Genomic DNA, 25,519 nt, shown 5'->3' with positions numbered 1-25,519 from the left:
CTTTTTGATCCATTTGTGTGTGCCAAGAAATAAAAGAATCACACACCAAGAAGGGTGTTTTTTAATGATACTAGATGGGGAGACCAGAGAAATAGTACAGTGGGTAGGGCATTTGCCTTGCTCACGGCCAACCTGGGTTCAATCCCCAGCATCCCATATGGTCCCCTGAGCACCGCCAGGAATAATTCCTGAGTGCAGAGCCAAGAATAACCCCAGAGCATTGGCAGGTGTAATTCCCCCCCCCCCCCAAAAAAAGATACTAGATAAGGGTCAGAGTACAGCAGGTAGGGTCTACCTACACTTGCACATCATTAACCCAAGTTCAATCTCCAGTACCCTATGGGGTCCCCCTGAGTACAGCCTGGTGTGGCCCCAAAATCAAAGGAATAAAACTACACCGTATATAAAATGTGCAGGCTGACAAGTATCTCCCATACTAAAGAAAGTCATTAAAAGGGCTGGAGAGATTGTATAGTGAGTAAAGCACTTGCCTGAGCATCATAGGGTGTGGCCCCAAAACAAAAAGCATTGTGAGGCAGAGGCTATTTCAGATTTTGATCATCCCCCTTGATCTGAAACACTCAGGGGGGCAGAGCAATAGTACAGCAGGTAGGGTGTTTGCCTTGCACGCAGCCCAGCTGGGTTCAATACCAGGCATCCCATATGTTCCTTGAGCAACGCCAAGAGTAAGCCCTGAGCATCACTAGATATGACCCAAAATAAGTAAAATACTCTCCAGTTATAAGAAGGCTATATTCTAAGTGACAACCCAGTTTTATTAATTGTTCTCTTAAGTTTTAGTTGTATGGAACACCAAAGTTTACCTATGAAATGGGGATTCCAAGTACCTATTGTTAACTTATTCTTACCTACTTACCTTTCCAGGTTAACACTGTACTCTGGGCAGTATAGTGACATCACACTAAATATAGGGTCCAGTAATATGGCTTAATGGAAAACCTCATGCCTTTTATGTATGTCAATCCCTAGCACCCACATACACACAATAGATTTACATATAACCACCAAACATGGCAGAGCACTGGAATTCTAGAATTAGAAGGAATGACTTGGCCTGGAGATAATATATTGGGTGAGGCATGTAGCTGACATAGGTTCAATTCCTGGGGCTCCTTATCAACCCCTAAGCCAGCAGTGATCCCTGAGTACAGAGCCAGGAGTAAGTGCTGAGCACTGCTCAGAGGTGGGCAACACCCAGCAGTGCTCAAAGGACCAGAACATGTGTGGTCCCAGGGATCAAACCCAGGTTTGTCACATGCAAGGCAAACACTCTACTTGCTTTACTATTTTCCTGGTTCTAAATGAAAATCTTTTATGTATTAATTCTGTGAGACTCTTTGCTTTGGTATCTTATGCTCTTATGTGTTCCCACCTCAGGTACATAAAATCTAATTCTAAAGTTGGCTTATGAACTAGAGTGGTGACATAGGTACAGAGTGGTTCCTAGCCAGCTTTAAAAACTGTTTAGCTATTCCAAACCAGCCTACAGACATGCCATAGGGCACAGTGACACTGCTGAGATTTTAAATTACCTTGAATACTGGTGAGATTGTCAGATGTATGAGCCCGGCCTGTCATCTAGCATTAGCACAAGTGATCCTTTGCCCATGCTAATCCTTTCTCTCTGTCCACTAAAGATGTGGCTGGTGGAATTCAATCATTATACTCCAACACAATAACTGTTCACAGTAAAAGACAACAAAGATTGCTATTGATCCAAGACAAAACTGGGGGGAAAAAAAAACTCTTTATTGAAATAAGTTAATCCACTGGGTAAACCTGATAATGCACCGGTCAGTTGGTTAAGGCAATAAGAGCCTCTACCACGTTGCCCATGTGTTCCCTCAGACTTCGTTCTGCAGCTGCTCGGGAGATCTCCATTTCTGTCATCTGCAGGAAAAGGAAGCAATGATGCTAACAAAGCGTTCCCCAGGTCATTTCATATGCCACAAAACATGCTGACTTGACTTACTTCACTAACAACACAAATTAAGCAAAATTTAATTGGGCTCATACATTAGCCATTGCTACTCACTATCAGTTCCAGATCTTCCTTCTTGATGGTGACTTTTGCCAGTTCCTTCTCCCTGCAAATATTCAATTATATTAATTCTTATTCTCTAAACCGAGCAGAAATTACAGGGAAGAATCATTCCCAGCTATGTTTTCCAAATAAAAGGCTTGCCTATTGAATGAATATATAAAAATGACCCCCAACCCCTTCCCTCGCATAACCTGGTCTTTCCCCCTGGAGTCTTTAAACAGCAAATGTAGCCAGGGGACCTTTCCTTCCAGAGTATACAGTTTTAAACCTTAGATCTTCATGAACGGGTGACTGGGTCGAGCAATACGATCAGTGGTTAATTTTGTCTGGGGCAAAGAAAATCTGGTAGGGCTGGCTGCCTGCAAAGGACTTACCGCTCCTGTTTGGCTTTCTGCTCCCGGGACCGTCGGTCTCCGATCACCGACATGGCCTAAGGGAAAGGCAGATCTAGTTACTCCTCTACACTGCACAATTCCCAGTAATCAGGGAGAGCCAGTGACAAACGCATATTCCCGGTGAGCCAAGTGATTAATCCAATTTAGTGAACTTGAGGTTCATCCTAAAGCCCTCCTAAGTGGCGCGGCGGCTCCTCCCCGGTGGGCCCCGCAGCTGTCGGTCCCAGCATAGAGCCCCTCCGCCTCCAGCCCGCCGCAGCACGCTCCCGGCCATCCTCACCGTCTCCAGGTTGGAACTCTGGATCTCCTTCTCCTCCGCATAGTCGGTGACTCGCTCCAGGTCCGCCGCTCCACTGTCATGCTTCCGCGGCTTCTCGGGAGGCCGCTCGGGGCCGCTGGTCTCCGTCTCCAACTCCAGTTCCACGTCCCCCTCGGTCGCCATATCGATCCACCGCGCCGCGGCACAGACCCCACCCCGCCTCACGACGACTTCCGGTAAGGGCTCCGCAACTTCCGCCCGGAGCGGAGAAGGCGGGGCTTCCCCCGGGCTGCACCTTCTTTATACTCTGGTTCTAGAAGCTTCACCGGGGAACTGTTCTCTCGCGGCTTCTCGGGCTTCCGCAGGGTTGTCTTGTGAAAGGTTCCCTCCCCACTGGTGACCGCTAGTTACCCCTCCGGTGTCCGCTACCCAACCGACATCCTTCCCTCCACCTAGATTCACAAACACAACTTCCCTCCACCAAACTCCCGTTCAGCCACAAAGGCTGTCTAATCTTAAACCAAGCAAGAATGCTAATCCCCCAGACCAGATGTGCAAATGAATCCCGTTAGGGCGGAGACCAGGCCGTGGGGCCTGACGGACCTCTGGCGGTTCGCCCGTATGTCTTTTCTGGTATTGTACTATATCCTGCCTTGCAGTGGGCGACACTCCTCAGTTCAATGGGATGGATGAGCAAAGAAAGATGCCTCTACCATCCACCTGGTATCCCAGGATGTAATCCCTGGGATAAGACGGTGGGTCCAACAGTCAACAAAAGCTCCAGCAACTCCATCCACGTGGCACGGCAACGCAGTGAGTGGAGTCAACAGTATCTTAGGGAACCCTCCCTTCTATCAAGGAGAGAGTTCTATTTGGGCATAAAGATCTGAAAGCTCCCTTCTAAAAGAGCGATCAGAAGAAAATTGGATGTGGGCTGAGGCTGGGTAAGTAAACCCACCTGAGCCAATAGAGGTATTGGGCCTTCCTAGAGGAAGAGAAATAGGGGTAGGAACCTTTTTGTCTGCCAAGGGTCATTTGATACTTACATCATTCCTGAGTCACAGGGCAGCTGAGGAGGCATCCGTGTCTGTCCCATCATATACCAGTATCAGGACCAGATTACATGACTTTACTGGCCTTGCATACCTGCCAGCTGAACATTCCCCACCACTGCTACATGCAGATTTTTGTATAATCAGTACCCATGGTCCTAAGCACCATCAGGTGTGTTCCAAAACCAAAATAAAAATAGGCCAGGCTTTGCCCTCTAAGATTATCAGAAAACTCCTCCCATAGGCCCAGCTGCAAATGTTTAGGTCTAGGGAAAGGTTAGAGGATAGGTGCTACAGAAGTGTTCGGGAAAGTCTACCCATGATTGCAGGTCTCTTATGGTAAAGGTAAAGGTAAAGGCCCTCCCGTTGATCGTCGATTTGCTCGAGCAGGCCCAGTAACGTCTCCACTGGAGACTTTGTTGTTACTCTGTCTCTTATGATGAAAGAGAATTGCAATCATGGGTAAATTGTCTACTTAACAGAAGACAATTCTAAATAGCTTCAAGGGTTCAAAGATAGTTCAGAAGTATGGAGCACATGGCACTCCCAACAGTGTATACCGTCCTCCCCCCCCCCCCAAAAAAAGAAAAAACCTACACAGCTTAGAACCAGAAATTCCGAGAATTTCTGAGTAAAAGGGGAGAAGTGGAAATTTTGGAACTCAACCTCATAGGTTGATTGTCCACATGTAAATCCTCAGTGAATCGAATCACCCAGCTGCTCTGTATTTGCTCTACTCTCAGATGTCTTGCTGTGGGCCTGTTCCTTATACTTGCTGCTGCGACTTCCAGTGGCGCCCTCTCACGGAGTGTACTTTGAGCTGTACGTTCCACACCCTCCTGCACTTAGGGGCCTCAGCAGTCTGCCCCACTCTGTTGCCTCCTGCTTGCTATCAAGGACAGTAGGGGAGAGTCTGGGGCAAGGCACATGGAGTGGGAGGTAGCCAGGTTGCAACACAGCAAAGGATAAAAGGAGAACCCTTCGACAGAAGATTCAGGGAGGGGACGAAGGGGCAAGCCCCTGAGAAGTAGCTACTTCTGTCCATGCTGCCAAGACATTTCTCATCCACACCCTCCAGATCCGGATGCCTTCTGAACTGTGTACCCATCTACTTGGCTGGCCTCTCTCATTGTCCAATGCTCAGTAGCTCTGCAGCAGTGTACTGAGTATGTGCAGTGACTGCCACCTTTCACCTGCTGTAGGCGTGCTGCTGGTCCACATCCACTCCCCTACCAGCCTGCAGGCACAGCTATGTAACAGGTTTGTGTGAACCCTGGGTGCAAAGAGGACTAGAGGGAAGGAGACAGAAGCTGAATAAGAAAATTTTGAGATTAAGCAGTAGCACTAATGGTGCCATGTCAAAAAAAAAAACCTGAAAATGGGTTTAATGGAAATATAATGTTTCCATTATATTTGTGACAGTGAGCTACACACCTCTCCTTGCATTTCTCACTGGCTAATAGGTAGGGTACTGTATGCATCCTCAATTGTAAAACTGTCCAGATATTAAGATCTGAGTTAGGCTGCAGTGACCCTGTTTCCAGTCCCAACTCACACAGAATTGGTTCCTCTTTTCCTACTTGTTTCTTCTCCCTTTTTCTACAATTTTGCTTTCAAGAATCTTTGCCTTACTCTAAAAGGCACTGTTTACTCTGCCTTTTCTTCTGAATGTTGTTTTCTCTTTCCATACTAACAAGCTTCTGGATCCTCAAGCTGCTGTTTCTGCTTGGTCTCTATGTTCTCTATTGCCTCTTCTCAGTAATCCTTCAGGGACAGGATCACACTCTGTGCCTGCCTGGACTAAGTAAAATGGAATCCCAAACACCAGATACATTTCTGGCAGTGCTAAGTGCTGGCTTCATGTATGCTTGTGTGCTTTTTGCTTGGTGCGTAAAGATTTTAAGGGAAAAGGTGTAGGAGGTAGGGAGGGCAATGCCAGGACAGGAGTGGATGGTCCAGAAATGTCAGGGATCATAGTTTATCTGAACTTTAGGACTATAGTTTAAAAAAAAAACAAAAAACTCCCCATGAGACAAAACAATTTTAAGACTAGCCCTTGTCAGATGATCTGTATGAGATAAAGGGAGGAGGGGAATATAATGAAAATTGAAAATATTGAACTGGAGCAACAGCAGAGCAAGTAAGGCCCATGCCTTGCACAGAGCTGACCCAGATTCAACCTCAAGCATCTCATGGTACACAGAGCCCAGCCAGGAGTAATCCCTTGGTACAGAGCCAGGAGCACCGCTGAGGGGTGTGACCACCTCAAAAAAAAAAAATCCCAAAAGACCAGAAAACAGAAAAAAACACTATGCAAATGTTTTTTGTGTGCTCATAATCTCTGGTAATGGCAGGAATTTGGGAACACAGCACCTTCTTGAGGGTTAGATTAGCTGACAATAAGAAGTACCCTCAGGCCATCCCTCCTGTTATTGTACTAGAGCAGTTTGAAAATTCCTTCTCAGCAATGAATGAAACTTCCTACCTGGCTGGATTATTTGGGATGTGGATCATCAATGTTTACAGCTATGAGTTCCAGGTAAGGTGGAGAGCTCAGTGTTCCCAATAACCCTTCCCCCCCCAGACTCAGACACATACACACACATCCTACCAACCTCCCAGAATGTTCAGATTCTAACTGCTATTACCTTTTATTGAGTACCCACAATGTGCTAGGCACTGTGCTAGATGTTACATACACAATCTCATTTAATTTAATCCTCACAACAACCCTGTGAGGTAGGTATTAGCTCCATTTTACAAATGGAGAAATTGAGGCACAGAAGATTAAACATCTTACCAAAGTTCCCGTGGCCATTTATATGCTGGAATTAAAATTTGAACCCAGTTGTGCCTCCACATTTTACGAGACTATAATCTTTTCAAAGAATGTGACCTTCTATTTCATAGTCATTTGGAAACATGCTGCCTTTGATTTACAGAAGACCACACTCCTTTTTTGCTGCCCACAAACTGTGGAAGGTGAGTGTTAAGTGATGATCCGTAGGAGTAGAAATTTCTGCAGTGCCAAAGAGCCCTCACACTCTGACAGAAGCTGGAGACGGGGAAGGAGGGTGTGTGTTGGTAGCACAGTTCAGTGCAGCCCTCCCCTCACTCCAGGACACAGGGCTGGGGCTGCTGAGCCAGCTGACCAAGAGACCTCTCCAGCTCCTCTACGGCAAGCCCAGAATCTTTCCTACAGCTACTCTACATTCTACTTTGTCTTCTTCCTTGCCTTACTATATGTCATGGTTACCATTACCAACTGGTTCAGGTAAGATGAAGGTGGGCCGGGAATACTCTCCAGAAAAACTAGTCACTTCATGGAATGAGAAATTCCAAGTCATTTTTAAGGGTTCTCAGGAGACACACCTGGATCTGCCATAACCTTTGGTGGAGAGACAGGTCAGGCTTAAAAGCTAAGGCCTTGTGTTCTCTAACCAGACTTGACTTTCTACAGCTATGAGGGAGCAGAACTGGAGACGACTTTCACCAGGGGTAGCTGGGCTACCTTCTGGGTCAAGGTTACATCATGCTGGGTCTATGCACTGCTCTATCTGGGGCTGCTCCTCGAACCATTCTTTCGGCCATCCAGAACCCTATCTTCAGTCGACATTGCATCAATATTGCCAGATAACAAATACCCACTCCAGGTATTTTAAACAAACCAACTTTTGGTTTTTGTTTGCTTTTTTCTTTTTCTTTTTTTTTTTTTTTGAGATGGTGACCCTAATTCTGACTCAGAGTAACTGTCTAGTCCAGCAGGTAACAAAAGGACAATGGGCAGTTACCTCCCTTTAAGCTTAAGTCAATAATATGTGCCCTAATGCCCTGGGCAGTCTCTAGTTTCTGACTCACTGGAGCTACTGTTAAGTCTTCATGCTGGCTCAAGAACCTAACTCCCAAACCAGCAGCTCACGAACCATGATTCCGGTGGACAGTGTGGCACTAGCCCTTTGTTGGTTCTTAAGGCGGGGACAGGGAAATACCACCGGGACTGAAGACTTAGGTGGCTCTGCCCTTAGAGGTAGAAAGGAAAACAAGCAACTCAGACCTGGGCACGGGGCTGTAAGAAGCCCAGAAACTCCAGAACGAACCAGGATACAGGAAGAAAGGAACAAACTACCCTAGGTTTTAATCCTGATCTAAGAGGTCAAAGGAAATGGGAAGACAACTACCACCCTCATTCCACACGGAATGACGGAATGGAAGAGAATGTGAACACCTGACAACAGCTGATGGGAGGTCAGTGAGCAGCAGGATCTGGGAGCCAACTTTCGAGCAAGTGAACAAACAGGAAGAATGAAGAAGAGGAGCATAAAGTAGGTCTTGCAGCCTTCCCTCTTAGGCCCCCAACCTCATTGCTGTGATGATGGCCAAGGTCTTGGGTGAGGCACAAAAATCAGAAAGAAATCCCTATGGTTCTTAAGAGGGTTCCTCCCTCGCATTTCCAGAAAACCTGCCTGTTGGTCATAGTAGAATAAAGGATTTATCTGTGATGTTTCCATCAGTCTACATATTCACAACCTCTTAGAGTCTAAAGTTCTCTCCCCGGCTGGTGGGAAAGGGCAGCCACTCCTCCATCCCCATCCCCCCAAACCCTCAGTCAAACCAGGCGCTCAAGGAATTACAAAGCTACTTTTAATACTTTGGGGTGAGCCCCACAGGAATAAAAAACACTGGGAAGAGGTAGCCCTCTCACCCCCAGGAGTGGCCCAGGGGGAGAGAGGCTACCCGAGGGGAAGGAAGCACGTAAGGGACCCGCTGCAGACTCAGGGCAAAGGGAATGCCATCGGTGCTGGGACCTGTGAGCACTACAGGAGGAAACGCGAGCGTGGTGGGACTGGCTCCAGGCACACAGGCGAAGGGCAAGAGGGTTGGACACGAAGCCACAAAGCTACTTGGGTTCCTCCTTCTTCTCGTTTGCCTTTTTCTGCTTCTGCTGCATGATCTCCGAGTCCCTGGGGGTAGAGATGATGGGGCACTGGGAGGTACCAGAGGGCAAAAAGGACAAGATGCAGGGGGATGAAGGGCACAGAGGATAAGATGGAGGATGGGACAAAGTTCAGCATGTGGTTGCTGTATTCCCACCCTAGGAGAACAAGAGGAAGAGAGCTGAGACTCGCAAGGCAATCAGTCTTTATCTGGCTGTTGCCCAAGAGTCAGAAGTCTGGCCACTCGGGCCCAAGGCTCTCTATCCTGTGCCCAGCACCACACCCAGCAACACCAGTGAGAAGGCTGGGAGAAGGGTGGAAAAACCAACAGCAAGGAGGGGCAAAGTATCCGCTGTCAAAACCACTAGACATGTGAAACGTGAAGCTCCCTGCCCTTGCCCTTGGGTCAGGCCCACGGGCACTCAGAAATCACATCAAGGGCTGGCACTGCCCCAGTCCCTTCCTGCAAGGCGAAGAGCTAACAATCCGGAGGGTGGGGAGGAAACAAAACCCTAGAGGAAGCAACCGCTGGCCCTCGCTGTCCAGACGCAGGCCCTGAGGCAGCTCTCTCCTGCTCCAAACCTGGGTCAACTCGGGCCTCAGCGTCCCCGGCCCAGCCCAGCCTGTCCCGTCTCGGGCCCTCCCGTCCCCTCCCCTCCCTGGGGCTACCTCTGCTTGCGGGCGGCAGCAGAAAGCCCGTCATCTCGGCGCTTTCCCTTAACCGAGTCGCTCTGCTTTTTCATATTCTTCTGGCGGGCGAGCTCGCGCTGGTTACCGCCTAGAGGGAAAGGGGAGAGGTGAGGCGCGGCGCCCCTGGGGACGCGCCGGCGACCCTCGACCCTCACACTCGCCCCTGCCGGGGCCCGGACACCGGGCCGCAGGGGCCACGGCGCTCTGCCCGGGAGGGTGCGGGCGGAGGTGAGCTGCCAGGGGAGAGGTCAAACCGGGGGGCGGAGAGAACGGTCCCCAGGAGCCTTTCGGGAAGGAGCTGTTTCGGGGCTGCCGGCGGGATGAAGGGGAGGGGGTCCAGACAGGTGGTGATAGCTGAGGAAGGTTTGGGGCTCTGTGGGGGATGGGCTGGGGTCTGGACTAGAGGGGCGCTGGGGCTCCCCGGGCGAGCGGGGCTACCCGCCGCATCGGCGAGGGCCTCAGCCTGATGGCGGGGAAGGGGCGTCTCAAGAAGTGGCGGGGGCTAAGGGCTGATTTCCGGGCTCCGGCTGCGGATCGCTGAGGAAAGCTCCCAGAAAAAGGCCCGGCCGGGGAAGCCCAAAGGCAGTTAGTGCCGGGATTCGGCAACCGTGCGGAGGTTGGACGGAGAGAAAAGGGCAAGACGGGGACGCGGAGGGGGTCTCGGTGCTCACGGGTCATGGCGACGGCAGCGGCTCCGGCCTGCCTCCGTTGCGTCCCCTCGCTCTGGCCGACGTTGCAGGCCACGCCCCTTTCTCGCGACGTAAAACAGTCGTCCTCTCGCCCCGCCCCTTTGCGCCCGGGTGGCGGCTCCTATTGGACGAGAGGGAGCACGTGGGCCCGCGGGCCCGGCTTGAGCCCGGGCGGAGGAAGGGTGGAAGTTCGCAGGCCGAGCACGCTGCGTGGGGCGGGGCTTCTCGAACGAGACGTCAGGTCGAACTGGGAGAAAGTAGGCCGGTCACGTGGTAGGGTGGGGGTAGAGGGGTGCGGCTGGCGATGTGGCGCTCGGTCACGTGCCCCGCCGGTGACCTCATACCGGGACGCTTTTGGGACACTGGCAGGCTCGTCCAGAGGGAATGCTGCTGGGCTGAGGGTGGTGCTTCGCGGGGATCTTTATGATGAAGTCGGTTCTGTATTATCAGGTACTTTGGGACTAAGCTGTTACATAGTACAACCCTTCACTCACCCTCCTGGTTATTTGAGTTGTTCACACCTTGTAAAATCATGTACAAAAAGGGGCTGGAAAGATAGTATAGTGGATAAGAAGTTTGACTTGCACTTTGCTGACCCGGGTTCAATCTCGGACACCCCTTGTGTTTCCCTTCCTCCAGGGGTGATCCATAAAAGCAGAGCCAGAAGAATATATAGATGCCAGATGTGGCCCCAAACAACAATCATGTACAAAAACAGACCCAAGATCAATCTTCAGCACTCCATATGACCCTCCAGGAGTAATCTCTGAGCACTGCTGGGTGTGAACCAAAACCAAACAAAAACTAAAGCAACTTTAATTTTGAGGCCTTGGATTCACTTCCTGGCTGATTCCAATACAAAAATTTACTTCTGGGATTTTGGTTTGGGGGCCATGTGGTAACACCAGCTTGGAGCTCAGAAGTTGCTTATTTCAGAGCTCTAGGTATCTTGTAGTCCCAGTTATAAAACCAAGGTTGGCCGTATGCAAGGGGAGCACCTTAAGCCCTGAACTAGCTCTCCATCCGCAATACAGTGTTTTGTAACAATTAGAGGAGTCCAAAACCCACAAATTGTTTGATAGATCAAGTACTGAGAGAATGGGAATTGTGCATATTATCTCCTTTCCCCCATTTTCTTCCCAGTACCATCTCCATCAGCCCTGTTTGTAAGCAGCAGTGCAATAGGACCAGAAACTAAGATATCCCACTAATTCTTATTATCAGATTTATTAATATTCTGTTTATATAATGCCTCACACCTCAGCCATCCTGGAGAATTCATGAGAAAGAGGAAGGAAGGGAGGGGAAGCTCAAGTGATAGTACAGCAAGTAGGGCAGTTTGCCTTGCACATGATCTATATGACTGCAGTCCTTGGTATCCCATATGGTTCCATATGGGATTCCAAGTGATCCCTACCAAGAGTGATCCTTAGTGCAGAGCCCTGAGCATTTGGGTGTGGCCAAAAAGAATTTTTTAAACATAAATAAAACTTTAAAAAATAAAATCAGTACAACTTGCTCATACACAGGAACCACAGTCCTCCCATTGTTCATCGATTTTCTTGAGCGGGCCCAGTAACGTCTCCATTGTGAGACTTGTTACTGTGTTTGGCATATTGAATACATCACGGGTAGCTTGCCAGGCTCTGCCGTGAGGGTGAGATACTCTCAATAGCTTGCCAGGCTCTCCGAGAGGGGCGGAGGAATTGAACTTGGGTCGGCCATATTGGCTGCGTGCAAGGCAAATGCCCTACCGCTGTGCTATCGCTCCAGCCCATACACTGGAAATAGTTATAAAAATTAAAGCAGTGAGGCCGGAGGGAGAGAACTCAACAGCTGAGTATATGCTTTGCATGCAAGAGAATTGGGTTCAAATCCTGACACCATACTAGTAGACTCCCTGAGCACTGCCAGGAGTGATCCCCGGGCACTAAGTAGTCCAAGAGCACTGCTGTGTGTTTCCAAAAAACAAAATAAGAGAAAAATACAATGAACAAATGAAATACATTATTGCATTTTCTTAAAATAATACTGTCAGAAGTGCTGAAAGTGGGACCTATCTTGCTCTTTCTTAAAATTTTTCAAATTTATTATTTACAGGTAGGTATCATGGTTACAAAAGTGTTCATATATATGGTCTGGGTATACAGAGACCTGTACCCTTTGTACACCACCAGAGTGCCCACTTCTAATCCACCTCTTCATGCCCCTCAACACATTGCTTGGTGGTCTGAGTTTGGTAACCCAAGGCCAAGGGTTTGTCATTTCTCTATTCTAACAGACAAGCAAGATCATCCAGTATTTATTATTTTCGCCATTTGCTCTTACAGTTGTTTGGTTTTTGTTTTGATGTCACATCTAACTGTGCTGGGGGAAAAATGTCCACTCCCAGCACTGTGCCCATGCTCCAGCCCTTTGAGCCATCTCCTTGGCCATACCACCTCTTTAAAAGAGAGGTTAAAGGGCCAGAGCGATAGTACAGTGGATAGGGCATTTGCCTTGCTCACAGTCAACCTGGGTTTGATCCTTGACACCCCATATGATCCCCTGAGCACCACCATGAGTAATTCCTGAGTAACCCTTGAGCATCCCTAGTTGTGACTCAAAAAGCAAAAAGAGAGAGAAAGAGAGAGAGAAGTTAAGAATTAATTCAAAAGAACATATGCACACTGATAATCACTGTAGCACTTAGTACAATAGCCAATACAGAAATAATCCAAATACTCAATTACAGATCCAGAAAGCTATTCCGACATCCCCCATGGTCCCCTAAGCCCTACCAGGAGTAACTCCTGAGTGCAGAGACAGGAGTAACCCTTAACACCACCAGGTGTGGTCCCAAAACAGAGAAAGAAGAGGAAGAGGGTGGAGAAGAGGAGGAAGAAGGGTGAGAAAGCAGAGGAAGAAAAGGGAAGAGGGGAGGAGGAGGAAAAGATGGAGAAGAAGAAAAAGAGGAAACACAGATCTCTCATATGTGGGACCTAACAACACACAAACAGTAAAGGTGCAACAAATGCCCAAAGACAACAGAACTGGAAAGTTGCTCCACAGAACCAGGCATTTGGGACTTTGATAGAGGGAGGTGGGTACTCTGCTGGGAGTGTGATATTGAAATGGTATTTGCATGAAACTACCATTATCAGTATTGTAAGTCACAATATTGAGAAAAATTAAGCCAGAGATATAGTACATGGGAGGGTAATGTGCTTGCCTTGCTCATGGATGACCCCAGTTCAATCCCTGGCAGCTCATATTGTCCCCTGAACACCACCAGGAGTAATCCCTAGGCACCACTGGGTATGACTCAAATGAGAAAGAATGTGTTTGTTAAGGGAGGGCAAGAGAGATAACACATATTAAGGAACTTGTCTTGCATTCAACCAAGCCCAGTTCAATCCCCAGCACCACATATTGTCTTCCAAGCACTGCTGAGATTACTCCTGAGCACATAACAAGGAATAGCCCCTGAAAACTGCTGCATTGCAAGTGATACACCCCCTCACTCCCCCACCAAAGAAAAAAGAGAGAAAAGGTAATATGGAGAGTGAGAAAGAAGAGAGAGAAGTTAACAAACGTTATGAAGGCAGTAGCACATGATTTCCTAAACTGAGGGCTTTATAAGAAAACATTTAAGACCAAAATGATAATAAAGCAGGTAGGCATTTGCCTTGCACATGGCCAACTCAAGTTCAATCACCAACATCCCATATGGTCCCCTGAGCACTGCCAAGAGTAATTTCTGAGCACAGAGCCAGGAGTAACCCCTGAGCATCACCAGGTGTTGCCCCCAAACAAACAAAAAATAGTGAATATTTAATTAAATTTGTTGGTGTGGAGGCAACACCCAGTTGTGCTCAGGGCTTATTCTTGGATCCCCTGAACACTGTCTCAGAGGTTGTCTTGCTCCCAGATCAGGGCTAGAGAGGTAGCTCAAAGGAATGGAGCATCGGCTTGGAATGGAGACCCAAGTTTAGTCTCCAGCACTCCATAGTCCACCAAGCACTTCCAGGAATGACTCCAAAGCATTGAGCTGAATATACCCACTTCTTGAGCCACCCAGTATGAGAACCAAGACAAGCACAAAAATCTCTATCTTCCTTCTTCACACTGTAAATTTTTCCCTTCTTTTTTTTCAGGACAGGGATATAATTCAAGACTCATGTGTGCAAGGCACATGCTTTATGGTTGAACCACATTCACACCCTTCCTAATTCTTTTAATCAGTATTAGCCAGTTTCTGGGCTGGAGCGGTAGCACAGTGGGTAGGGCATTTGCCTTGCACGTGGTCAACCCGGGTTCGATTCCTCGGCCCCTCTCAGAGAGCCCGGCAAGCTACTGAGAGTTTCTCACCCACATGGCAAAGCCTGGCAAGCTACCCATGACGTGTTCGGTATGCCAAAAACAGTAACAATAAGTCTCACAATTTGTTGTGAGATGTTACTGGTACCAGCTTGAGCAAATCGATGAACAAGAGGAGGACAGTTCTACAGTGCTACAGCCAATTTCTGAGATGGCAATTACTGATCCCTTTCTCTCTATTTTTATTTATTTTAAAAATTGGAGGGGCTGGAGCAATAGCACAGTGGGTAGGGCGTTTGCCTTGCACATGACAGACCCAAGTTCAATTCCCAGCGTCCCATATGGTCCCCTGAGCACCGCCAGGGGTAATTCCTGAGCGCAGAGCCAGGAGTAACCCCTGTGCATCGCCGGGTGTGACCCAAAAAGCCAAAAAAAAAAAAATTGGAGAAGGAACTGAACCACATCTAGCAGCAGTGCCCAGGGATTTCTGCTCAGGGATCACTTCTGGTAAGGTTTATGGAACCATAAGGGGTGCTGGATATTAAACCCAGATCACTGTGGGCAAAGCAAACTCCTTACCCACTATACTATCTCTCTGACCCCATTCCCTTTTCTCTTTTAATATGTACTCTTGAATATCTAAATCAAGATAGTTTCTTTTTGTTTAATTTTTGAATTTGTGGGTTTGTTTTGGGGTTTTGTTGTTGCTGCTGTTGTTGTTGCTTTGGGGGGCAGAAATGGCAATGCTTTTGGCTTGCTCCGGGTTTTATGCTCAGGGATCCCTCCTAGCAGTGCTCACTCCTATATGTTGCCAGGGATTGAACCAGGGTCAACCACATGCAACGCAAGTGCCATAATACCCTTTACAATTTCCCACCTCCAGAATTAGAACAGTTATGTGCAATATAGTGACGCAGTACCAGCCCCATGGGGATAACTGTACTAGCCAAAGATGAGTGTAGAATGGGGAAGTAAATTTTTTTGTTTTTGTTTTGTTTTGGGGTCATATTGGACTTTCCTCACAGCTTATCCCTAACTCTACACACAGGGATCCCTACCGGCAGGATTTGGGGAAGCATATAGAGTGCCAGAAATGGATGCTGGGTCAGTTATGTGCAAGGCAAGCCACCTACCTGCTGTACTATCACACTGGCCCTGAGAAGCAAGTTCTTTTGGGCACCTGCTACCTCTATGTCAAATCCATCGATGTAGGAAGGTGAGAGAGCAGAGCACTCCAACCTGGGGCCAGAAGAATAACCTTTGAGCAATGCTTGGTATGGCCCCAACAACAACAAATCATTCTAGTCTACTTCCGTGCCAGAGTCCATTTTTAGTCCTTTTAGAACCTACACTGTCTCCACATTTCCATTCTAATTTTATATGAGTTAATAAAAAAATTATTATTCCAACAAATACTGTTTTGTACACCAACTACACACCAGCTATATACTTTTAGAACAGAGTGTAGAGAGGAAACAGCTTTCTCTTTCGTATATAAATAGGCCTATTATTTCTGTGTGTACAAATTTATGATATGAAAATTGATAGTTATAATTACTTTAAAGGAAAGTAGCAGAGTCTATGCAAGGATGATATTCAAAGTATCTAACATGGCGCACAGCATAAGCAACTACCCGTTAAAACAGATGTTGGGGGCAGGGAAGTAGCTCAAAGGGCCAGAGCATGTGCTTTGCATGTGGGAAACCCCAGCTTAAATCCAGGCAAAACACTGCCACCAGGTCTTCTGAGAATTTCAAGGTGTGGCCAAAAATGAATAACAGTGAGAACAGATGTTAGTATAATCTGCATAAAAGCTATCTATAAACATTTTTTTCTACTTTTCCACTTTTCCTTTTATCATACTGATGGGTATTATGAAGGGGTTGATTGGGGGGTTGTTTGTTTGGTTTTGGGGTGTTTTTGGTCACATTCAGCAATGCTCAGGGCTTATTCCTGGAGGGTTCAGGCACCCCTCTGGGATGCTGGGGACTGAACCTATGTCAGCTGTGTACAAGACAGGCGACCTACCTGCTGTACACTCCAACCCTAACAAGTGACGTATGGCTGATGTAGAAGAATAAAGACTTACACAAGCCAAAGGATGATGAACAAGAGGACATTTTAAGATAGTGAGCAATACACCTGAAGAATGGGTCTGAAGCAATAATATGGCAGGTAAGACCATTACCTTGCACATGTCCAAGAGCACCCCATATGTCCTCTAGCCCTCCAGGAGTGAGAGAGGCAGGAGTAAGCCTTGAGTATGGCCAGGTGTGGCCCCAAACAAAAACAAACAAAGAAGGCTTCGGGCTCCCGCTCCTGTAATTTACTCCATCAAGAGCCACAGGGTTAGGGCTGCATGCAATGCAAACTGTCCTACATGCTGGACTGTTACTCCTGCCTCTGGGACATAAATTTTGAAGAGATAATTCTCTGGGGGGGGGGAGAGATTGAAGCAGGTACACGAAATTAAGGAGATATTGGGGATGCTAGTACTCATTTAGTAATGGATAACTGAAATTTATATTGATTTGGGCAAAAATAAGGAATTTGGGGGTAGTGGGGTCATATATAAGGCAAGGTGCTTGCCTTGAATACAGCCAACCATGGTTCAATATCAGGCATCATATATAGCTCCTTGAGCACTGCCATGAGTAAACCCTGAGCACTGTAGGTATGGGGAATAAAAAGAAATTCCAGATAAGGGCCAGAGAGAGAGTACAAGCAGATAAGGTGTTTTCCTCTCACACAACTGACACTGGTCCAAATCTCTTGTACCACATATGGTCTTCTGAGCACTACCAGGATGATATCTGAGTACAGAGTCAGAAGCAAACCCTGAGCACAACCAAGTGTTGTCAGAAAAAAGAATCCAGAAATGACTTTTTATTTATTTATTGTAATAAATAATTTATTTATATAAAGCCTCTGAGCATTGCTGGGTGTGGTTTTGGGGCCATACCCAGAAATGCTCAGAGGCTACTCTTGCTATATGGTTTCTCCAGCCTCCAGAAATTGCTTGATATTTAGAAAAACAGTAAATATCAGAAGAAACAACCTAAGTTATAATCTCCTTTAAATAGTGGGAAGCAGAATGGAATAAAGGTACAAATTTTTATTATAAGTCTTGCATAAGACTTGTATGTACATGTATAGCTTCCATAAAAACAATAATCAAGCTGGGAATGTGGCTCCTTAGTAGAGTACTTGTCTTACATGTTTGAGGTCCTGGGTTAAACCCCTAGAACTACAAAAAAAACAAGTAAACATAAAACAAGCAAACATAAAAAGCCTGCAAGCAGGAAGGAGATTTTTCCTGGGCTGAATAATGTTTTCTTTCTTTTCTTTCTTTCCCTTCTTTCCTTACATCCTTCCCTTCTTTCCTTTCCTTTTTTTAAATTTTTGTTTTAGGTCACACCCAGTGGTGCTCCTGGCTTTGCACTCAGGAATCACTCTTGGTCGGCTTGGGGACCATATGTGGTGCCAGGGATGGAAGCTGGGTCAGCCTATGCAAGGCAAACACCCTACTTTCTGTACTGTTGCTTAAACTCCTAAGCAAAAATTTCAGACACACAATAGGCACCCAATAATTGTTAGATTCCTGTCTCCTTTCTACCTTCCTCCAGTATATCCCCAATTGCCTACACTTTCAGCACTGCTTTCTCCTTCTTCTATGGAAAATTTCACCATCCTAGTCTTTGTTTAAATTTTGTTTTTTTGGACCATATCCGGCAATGCTCAGGGGCTTTGCACTCAGGAGTTACTCCTGGCAGTACTCAGGGGATGCCAGAGATCAAACCTAGGTCGGCCTCATGCAAGGCAAACGCCCTATCCCCTGTACTATTGCTTTGATCCCCATTCTAGTCTTTCCTTTTGAATTTAAATCCTGGAAAAATCTAATAAAAGGTCATGGTGCCATCTGAGAAGAAAGGGAACCCTGAGAGACCAACTGTATCCACTGTCACAACTTTTATCAGGTGTTGAGCAGAGAGGCAGGGAGCCCTGAGGAGCTAGACAGGTAAATGTTTTCATTGCTAGAGTTGCAGGTTTGTTGTCATCTCTCCCCGCCCACTCCCTCCACACTGCTTTGAACCAGGGCCTCGCACATATGAGACTGTTGCAGTGATTTTATTTGGGGGGTGGGGTGCCAAGGAGGGGGTAGCACACCCTGTGCACACCCTGTGCTTAGGGCTTATTCCTGGCTGTGCTCTGGGATCATTCCCTGGCAGATTGGCAGGACTGGGGTATAAGATGGGTGTTAGGGATTGAACTTCTGCCTGAAGTGTGCAAGGCAAGGGCCTTACTTGCTGTACTATCAATCCGGTACCTGCAACTGATTTCTTTTCTTTTTTTTTTTTTTGCTAGACCACAGGTGGGCAGGAGCGATAGCACAGCAGGTAGGGGGTTTACCTTGCACACGGCCGACCTGGTCGGCCCAGGTTCAATTCCTTCGGTCCTCTTGGAGAGCCCAGCAACTACCGAGAGTATCTCACCCGCACGGCAAAGCCTGACAAGCTACCCGTGACGTATTTGATATGCCAAACACAGTAACAAGTCTCACAATGAAGACGTTACTGGGCCTGCTCGAGCAAATTGATGAATAATGGGAGGACAGACCACAGGTGATAGGGGCTCTCAGGGCCCACTCCTGGCAGGCTCTGGGGACTATATGGAATGCTGTCGATCTAACCACGATAGGCCAAGTGTATGGCAAACACCCTACCCACTGTACTCTCACTCTAGCCTCTGCAACTGATTTTTAAAATCAACTGTAATCATTTACATGCTATATATAATATGTCTTAACCCTCCCCCCTCCAAGGGGCCCCGGTTAGGACAGCCAGGCGCGGGGGCAGGAGACTCTGCGCTGTTCTCCTCTGGGAGCTGGGTTTTATATAGTCTCTGTGTCTTGGCCGTTGATGGGACCAACCTGGCGCTGGCGGCAGCTGGTGGGTGTGACGCCTACCTACTGGAAGATGGGGGGTCTGGGTGGAGAAGGCCCAGTCCCAATCCGAGTAGGCTTGGAGACCTCAACCCCGGGACTCGCATGCCTGGGTTCCTCTGCCAGTTCTTTCAAGCATGAGGCCCGTCCGGACGTGTGGAGAGTGGTCCCAGCATGGCCGTGGCTGACTCCGGAGGTCCTCAGCTGCTGGGGCTCTGCTCGAGGCAGGGCGTGGGGGGGAGAGAAATTTAACCCTCCCCACTCCAAGGGGCCCCGGTGAGGAGGACAGCCAGGCGCGGGGGGCAGGAGACTCTGCAGGAGTCTCTTACTCCCCCCCACCCCCCGCCGCCCCGAGCAGAGCCCCAGCAGCTAAGGACCTCCGGAGCCAGCCACGGCCATGCTGGGACCACTCTCCACACATCTGGACGGGCCTCATGCATGAAAGAACTGGCAGAGGAACCCAGGCATGCGAGTCCTGGGGTTGAGGTCTCCAAGCCTACTCGGATTGGGACTGGGCCTTCTCCACCCAGACCCCCCATCTTCCAGTAGGTAGGCATCACACCCACCAGCTGCCGCCAGCGCCAGGTTGGTCCCATCAACGGCCAAGACGCAGAGATTATAAAACCCAGCTCCTGGAAGCGCGCAGCCACATTCACGACCGTGCGACATCTTTTTCCTTTGGAGAACCTGGCAGGCTACCAAAAGTATCCTGCCTGCACGGCAGAGTCTAGCAAACTTCCCGCGTCGTACTTAATATGCCAAATACCAGTAAAAATGATGGGTCTCATTCTCCTAATCCTGAAGGAGCATTGAAATGGCTCTTTTAAAATCTCAGGGCTAGGAAGAAGGAGACGTTACTGGTGCCTGCTCAAGGAAATCCACGAACAACAGGATGATCGTGATCGTGATATAATGTGTCTATTGGATGAATTCTGACAAACACAGGGGAAATCTTATTTGAGGTGAAGGGCATTAAGAGCACTTAGCTCAGGGATGTAGCAAAGGGATCCTAGCTAGGAAAGAGAACAACATCAGGGCTCTTGGGAAACAGATCAATATAGGGGCAAAATGAACCAAGAGCTGGCTGGCCTGAGATGGATGTGAGTGCTCTCTGAGAATTTGGACCAGGGAATGGCACCCCTTACCCTCTGGAGGAAGTGGGGCAGCTCTCTTTCACATCAATCTCAGGTTCTCTTACAATCTATGCCCTGCGACTCTCCTGCGACCACCCACGTCTTTTGCCTGCCTTCTTGGCCCGTGTGTGTGTGTGTGTGTGTGTCCGTCCGTCCGTCCGTCTGTCCATCTGTCTGCTGTCTCTAACCAGGACTGCCGCCCGGCGCTGGGCCAATTGGTGGAGTCAGGAAGTCCCCTTCAGGTTCGCTATCCCCAAGTCCCTCGGGGACTCGTGGCAGAACCCGCCCAGCAACCGGGCCCTGCCGCCCAGCCCTCAGCGCCCGAAACCCTTTCCAGGTGGCACTCTCCGCTTCACCCGGCGACAGCATCTCCGACTGTAGGTTAGCTAGGGAAACCGAGGCAGGTTTGAACTGGGCCGCAGACTCTCCACTCCGAAGTGGGATCGCCCCCCTCGGAAGTCCCAGCGGTGAGCGCTGAGCCCAGCAGAAGCGGCCGGGGGCCGAGCCCAGGTCCCCGGGGGCGCCGCCCGCCCACGCAGCCGGGAAGCTGGGGGTGGGGTCCCCGCGGAGGGCGGGGCCGCCCGGAGGCGACTAGCGCGCCAGCCCAGCACAGCGCGGCGCGAGTGGCTCGCCGAGTGCCGCGCTCGACTTCGCGACCATGGAGGGACCCCAGAAGTTTCCGAGTGGGAGTCTCCGCCTGTGCTTCGCCCCGGCTGCTCGGACCAGTCTCCTGCTGCTCAGGCTCAACGATGCGGCTCTGCGGGCTCTGCACGACTGCCAGCTGCAACAGGTACGCGGGTCTCCGCGCCCTGACCTCCTGGGCCTTCTGTCTCTGCCGGTGACCCGGCCTGGGGATGAAGGGGCGGCGTTCGAAGGCTCTCCCACTCCCACCCGCCCCACTTCCCTCATGAGGCGCGCGCGGCAAATGCCGCTGTGCACCCGACGCCGGACCCGGGGGCGCCGCTCCTGCCCTCTGCCAGCGCCTGTTTCCCCCCCACGCAGGTCCGGCCAGTGATCGCTTTCCAAGGCAACCGAGGTGTAAGTACGCCCCCAGGGTGTGTGGCGCTGCTGGGGGTGGGGAGGGCAGTCAGGGCTGGAGAAGTTCTGAGAACTGAACCCTCGCAAATGGTACTGCTGGGGCTGGCTCCCCGGGGGCTGCGGTTGAGGAGGCTGTGTCTGTCGTCTCTGCCTTCTGAGGAGCACAGGCTCAGGTGCACCTGGTGTGCTAACGAGCCCCTGGGGACCCTCCTTCACCCTGCCACGCCTCTGGGAGGAAAGACATTGGCAGGAGGGGGAGGAGATGACTTCCCGGGGCTGAGGGTCTCATTTTGCTCCTAGTATCTGAGGCTCCCGGGACCTGGCTGGTCCTGTCTGTTTTCCTTCGTGCTGTCCCAGTGTGGTCAGGAACTTGGTGGAGGCGGTGGCAGTTTGGACCTGGTGTGCCAGCGCTTAGGCAGGTAAGGTGGTGGTGGTGGGGGGAAACAGGTAGCAGGTAAGACAGGGTTTGTGGGGAATTTTGGGAAATGCCCAGAGATGCTTAAAAGTTCACCACCACCTGCCCGCTTTCTTCCCACTACCATCCTTTACAGATCTGCACCTAACCTCCTCCATTGCCTGGGCCCACTCAGAGAGCGCCTTACTATTTGCACAGCTATGGATTCTACATCTTCAGTTCAGGGATCCCATCTGCACGATGACAGGAATCCTGAGAGCTGGTGCAGCACAACAGACTACAGTGGAGGAGCCGCTGTATCCCAGCCCCAGGTGGCACTAGAGGAGGTGAGGCCAGAAACCTCAGGGAATTAGGATAAGGTGGGGCAGAGCCTGAGCCGAGGGAACCAAGTGCCCCTACCACTTTCCCTGCCAGGCATCAGGTTCATTGGCAAACAGCCAAGGACAGTCACTCCCAGGATCCTCGAGGGAACCCATGGCAAAGTGGGAAGTGAGGTACCTGGGGCTGGGTGGGACCAACCTGGGAAGGTCAGGTATTGTCTTCCTTTTTAATCGCCACCCTAAATGCTGTAATAAGAGATCTAGTCCTACCTCCTAGACTAGTCTTCATCTCTTATCCCCTCTTCAAATATCTAAGGAATCAGATCTATCTTCCAAACAGAGAGCCTGATCAGACATTGCCTTCATCCACCAGCCAGAAACATCTAGACAAGGTAAGTTGTAATCTGGCAGGAATATAGCTCTGCGGTAGAGAATTGGCCTTGCATGCATAAGCCTCCGAACACAACATAACACAACATGACACAACACAACATAACAATCAAATTTTAAGAGTTTTGGGGGGCTGGAAAGATAGTACAACAGGTAGGACATTTGCTTTGCACATACCTGGCCCAGGTTCAATCCCCAACACCATGTATGGTCTCCTGAGCCCTAACAGGAATGATCCCTGAGCACAAAGCCAGGAGTAAGCCCTGAGCATCTCTGAGTATGGCCCCCAAACACCCCCTCCCCCCAAAAAAGTTTCTTCAATGAGAGCTATGTCTAATCTTGGCTAAAACTTTCAATACTGGAAACCCATAATTAAGAGGACGAGGGACTGGACAGATAGTACAGTGGGTAGGATGCTTGCTTTTCATGCAGCTGATCTGGGTTCGATCCCCCGCATCCCATATGGTCCTGAGTATTGCCAGGAATAATTCCTGAATGCAAGAGCCAGGACTAACCAGAGCATTGCTAAGTATAGCCCAAACCCCCAAAATAAAGAAAAGGGCAGGAGTCTTCTCAATATCTGCTTATGACACATATTTTCCACCCAAAGAAACGTCCAGCAACGACAGCAGCTCTAGACCAAAAAGAAAAAAGACTCAGAACTTTGCATTCAGCAACAAGTCCCCTCCAAAGTCTGTCCAATCAGGATCTACAAGAAGATGATGACGACGACGACGACGACGAAGACGACGACTGGGAGGAAGAAGATAAAGATGAAGACCTGGGTCCCAGGCTGGGCCACAGTCCCTCAGATCAGGCAGGTGAGTGCTAGTGAGGGTCAAACTGCCATGCCGGGATAAAAGGCCTATAAGTCAATTTTGTGTCTTTTTGCTTCCTTCCTAGACTCTGAATCCCCAAGTCCTGAAGAGGTACCAGATTACCTTCTGTGAGTTCTCTGCCATTTCCAATTTTTATCAAGCTTTGTCCAGGAGATAGTAGGATAAACCTCCTAGGGGCTGGGAGCTTTCAGGCACAGTTCCATGCAAGGTGACAGCTCTCTGGTCCTGACAGGCAGTACAGCACCATCCACAGTGCAGAACAGCAACAGGCTTATGAGCAGGACTTTGAGACAGATTATGCTGAGTACCGCATCCTGCACGCTCGTGTTGGGGCTGCAAGCCAAAGATTCGTAGAACTGGGAGCAGAGATCAACAGAGTTCAGCGAGGAACTCCAGAACACAAGGTAGGATTGGAGCCAGATTGGCTTTCCAGACTCTTCAGGTCAAAATCCCCATTAACTACCCATTTGGGTCACACCCGGCAATGCTCAGGGGTTACTCCTGGCTCTGCACTCAGGAATTACTCCTGGCAGTGCTCGGGGAACCATATGGGATGTTGGGAATCTAACCCAGGTCAGCCGCGTGCAAGGCAAACGCCCTACCCGCTGTACTATTGCTCCAGCTCCAAAAGCAGGCCTATTTTGAGAAAAACAAAATCATAAAATAAGAAGGAAAGTAACTCCCCTCCTATAAAGAAAATAAGACTCCACACTCCTGGTTCTAGAAGTACTGCTGGCAGACTCGGGGGACCATGTGGGACAATGACAAACTTGGTGCTACCATTTTCTCTGTTTCAGGTGCTGGAAGAAAAGATACTACAGGAATACAAAAAGTTCAGGAAGGTAAGACAAGGTCTGGAAATGGTGATTAAGAAGGCAGAAATGGCAGATTTTCAAAAAAGGATTTTTCTCCCCTCTGCAGCGATACCCAGGATACAGGGAAGAAAAGCATCGCTGTGAGTACCTGCATCAGAAATTATCCCACATTAAAGGCCTCATCCTGGAATTTGAAGAAAAGAACAGGGGCAGCTGAAAGGTTTTTAGTCTGTGCATTGAGAGGTCTGAGGAAAATGCAGTCATAAACCAGAGTCCAATTGTTTGTTCTTGTTGCGGAGTCCAGGGTGGCAAGTAGTAAAGCTGCTTCTGGTTCTAATGGTTTTTCATTGTTGTCATAATCTTTAGGGTGTGGGCAGTGCTAGTTCTTGTAGGATTTGTGATTATACAAGTCCTTCTGTGATCAGATTAGGAAAAGTGGCAAAGGTTTGGTTTCCTCACCTTTACTTTGGTCAAATCATTTTCAAATGCTGAGTAATGGCACAATTTTAGGACAAGGTGCCTTTAAGATATTAGATTTATTAAATGAATTAAGAAGGTAGCTCAAAGGGCTGGAGAGCATTTTATTTGCAAGAAGTCTGGGTTCAATTCTTAGCACCATGCACAATCCCCTGAGCTAAGAGCACTTGCTGAACACTGCTGGTATGGTTCAGAAACAATCATGATGGAACAGAAAATGAAACCTGGTATCCTTCCTAAAGACAATGTAGTAGTAACGGAGTAGTAGTCTAGTAACGGAGCTAAAGGACCTTGCAATACCTGGATATAATGGGAGAAGGATTTCGTATTAACTTGTCTACTGAAAATGAATTCTTTTACAAACATGGTTTTAAAATGAAAACTGCTTCTGTGTCCTTTATACAAGTTCAAGGCTTTCCTTGGGCTGGGAATCGGGCTCAGTGGTAAAGCACACGCTTGGCAAGCAAGGAGCTCTGGGTTCACCCAGCATGACAAAAAATAACATATTTTTTCCCTTAAATCACTCCACAGATCATTTTTAATTCCGGGTATATTTGGAGCTCTCTAGATTTAGGACCAGAGTGAAAGAACAATGGATAGGGCGCTTGCCTTGTATGCAGCAAACCCAGGTTCTATCCCTAGCATCCCACATGGTCCCTCGAGTCTGCCAGCAGTACTTCTAGAGTCAGGAATAACTCCTGAGCATCGCTGGTAGGGAAGTGCAGCATTTAGTCAGTGATATAACACTTGCTATAAGTGAGGCCATG

General features: G+C 48.8%; 4 protein-coding genes across 6 annotated transcripts; 2 read left to right on the top strand and 2 right to left on the bottom strand.

Annotated features, from left to right (window-relative positions):
- Positions 1–1,749: 1,749 nt before the first annotated feature.
- On the bottom strand, positions 1,750–3,030 carry HYPK (huntingtin interacting protein K). 2 transcript variants are annotated; one of them, XM_056134459.1, is made up of 4 exons: positions 2,741–3,030; positions 2,440–2,495; positions 2,057–2,108; positions 1,750–1,911 (listed from the first exon to the last, which is right to left on the bottom strand). In XM_056134459.1, exons 1-4 carry the CDS (start codon positions 2,900–2,902, stop codon positions 1,816–1,818), a joined length of 366 nt encoding a protein of 121 aa, XP_055990434.1. In that variant the 5' UTR covers positions 2,903–3,030; the 3' UTR covers positions 1,750–1,815. The 2 variants fall into 2 exon arrangements, with proteins under 2 accessions (XP_055990434.1, XP_055990435.1); XM_056134460.1 differs by lacking the exons at positions 1,750–1,911; positions 2,440–2,495 and having other exon boundaries at positions 2,049–2,108; positions 2,741–2,991.
- Positions 3,031–3,340: 310 nt separating this feature from the next.
- On the top strand, positions 3,341–8,200 carry SERINC4 (serine incorporator 4). Its single transcript, XM_056133978.1, is given in 10 exon segments — positions 3,341–3,352; positions 4,850–4,888; positions 4,890–4,968; positions 4,971–5,024; positions 5,531–5,659; positions 6,237–6,310; positions 6,714–6,757; positions 6,875–7,045; positions 7,232–7,424; positions 8,120–8,200. Coding segments are annotated over 10 exon segments (876 nt in total).
- Positions 8,201–8,395: 195 nt separating this feature from the next.
- Positions 8,396–10,221, bottom strand: SERF2 (small EDRK-rich factor 2). 2 transcript variants are annotated; one of them, XM_056134462.1, is made up of 3 exons: positions 10,067–10,221; positions 9,375–9,483; positions 8,396–8,755 (listed from the first exon to the last, which is right to left on the bottom strand). In XM_056134462.1, the coding sequence occupies exons 1-3, from the start codon at positions 10,071–10,073 to the stop codon at positions 8,470–8,472; spliced, it is 402 nt and encodes a 133-aa protein (XP_055990437.1). In that variant the 5' UTR covers positions 10,074–10,221; the 3' UTR covers positions 8,396–8,469. The 2 variants fall into 2 exon arrangements, with proteins under 2 accessions (XP_055990437.1, XP_055990436.1); XM_056134461.1 differs by having other exon boundaries at positions 8,396–8,732; positions 10,067–10,219.
- A 10,883-nt stretch (positions 10,222–21,104) lies between these two features.
- ELL3 (elongation factor for RNA polymerase II 3) lies at positions 21,105–24,653 on the top strand. Its single transcript, XM_056134458.1, has 11 exons — positions 21,105–21,248; positions 21,461–21,496; positions 21,797–21,915; positions 22,048–22,237; positions 22,326–22,405; positions 22,548–22,623; positions 23,232–23,442; positions 23,525–23,567; positions 23,693–23,864; positions 24,258–24,302; positions 24,382–24,653. The coding sequence occupies exons 1-11, from the start codon at positions 21,117–21,119 to the stop codon at positions 24,490–24,492; spliced, it is 1,215 nt and encodes a 404-aa protein (XP_055990433.1). The 5' UTR covers positions 21,105–21,116; the 3' UTR covers positions 24,493–24,653.
- Positions 24,654–25,519: the final 866 nt, after the last annotated feature.

This window comes from Sorex fumeus, unplaced genomic scaffold (assembly GCF_029834395.1).
Source record: "Sorex fumeus unplaced genomic scaffold, SorFum_2.1 ptg000098l, whole genome shotgun sequence".
In the NCBI taxonomy this organism is placed as follows: domain Eukaryota; kingdom Metazoa; phylum Chordata; class Mammalia; order Eulipotyphla; family Soricidae; genus Sorex; species Sorex fumeus.
Note: the sequence above shows the minus strand (reverse complement) of the source record. Positions and strands in the feature narration are given on the sequence as shown.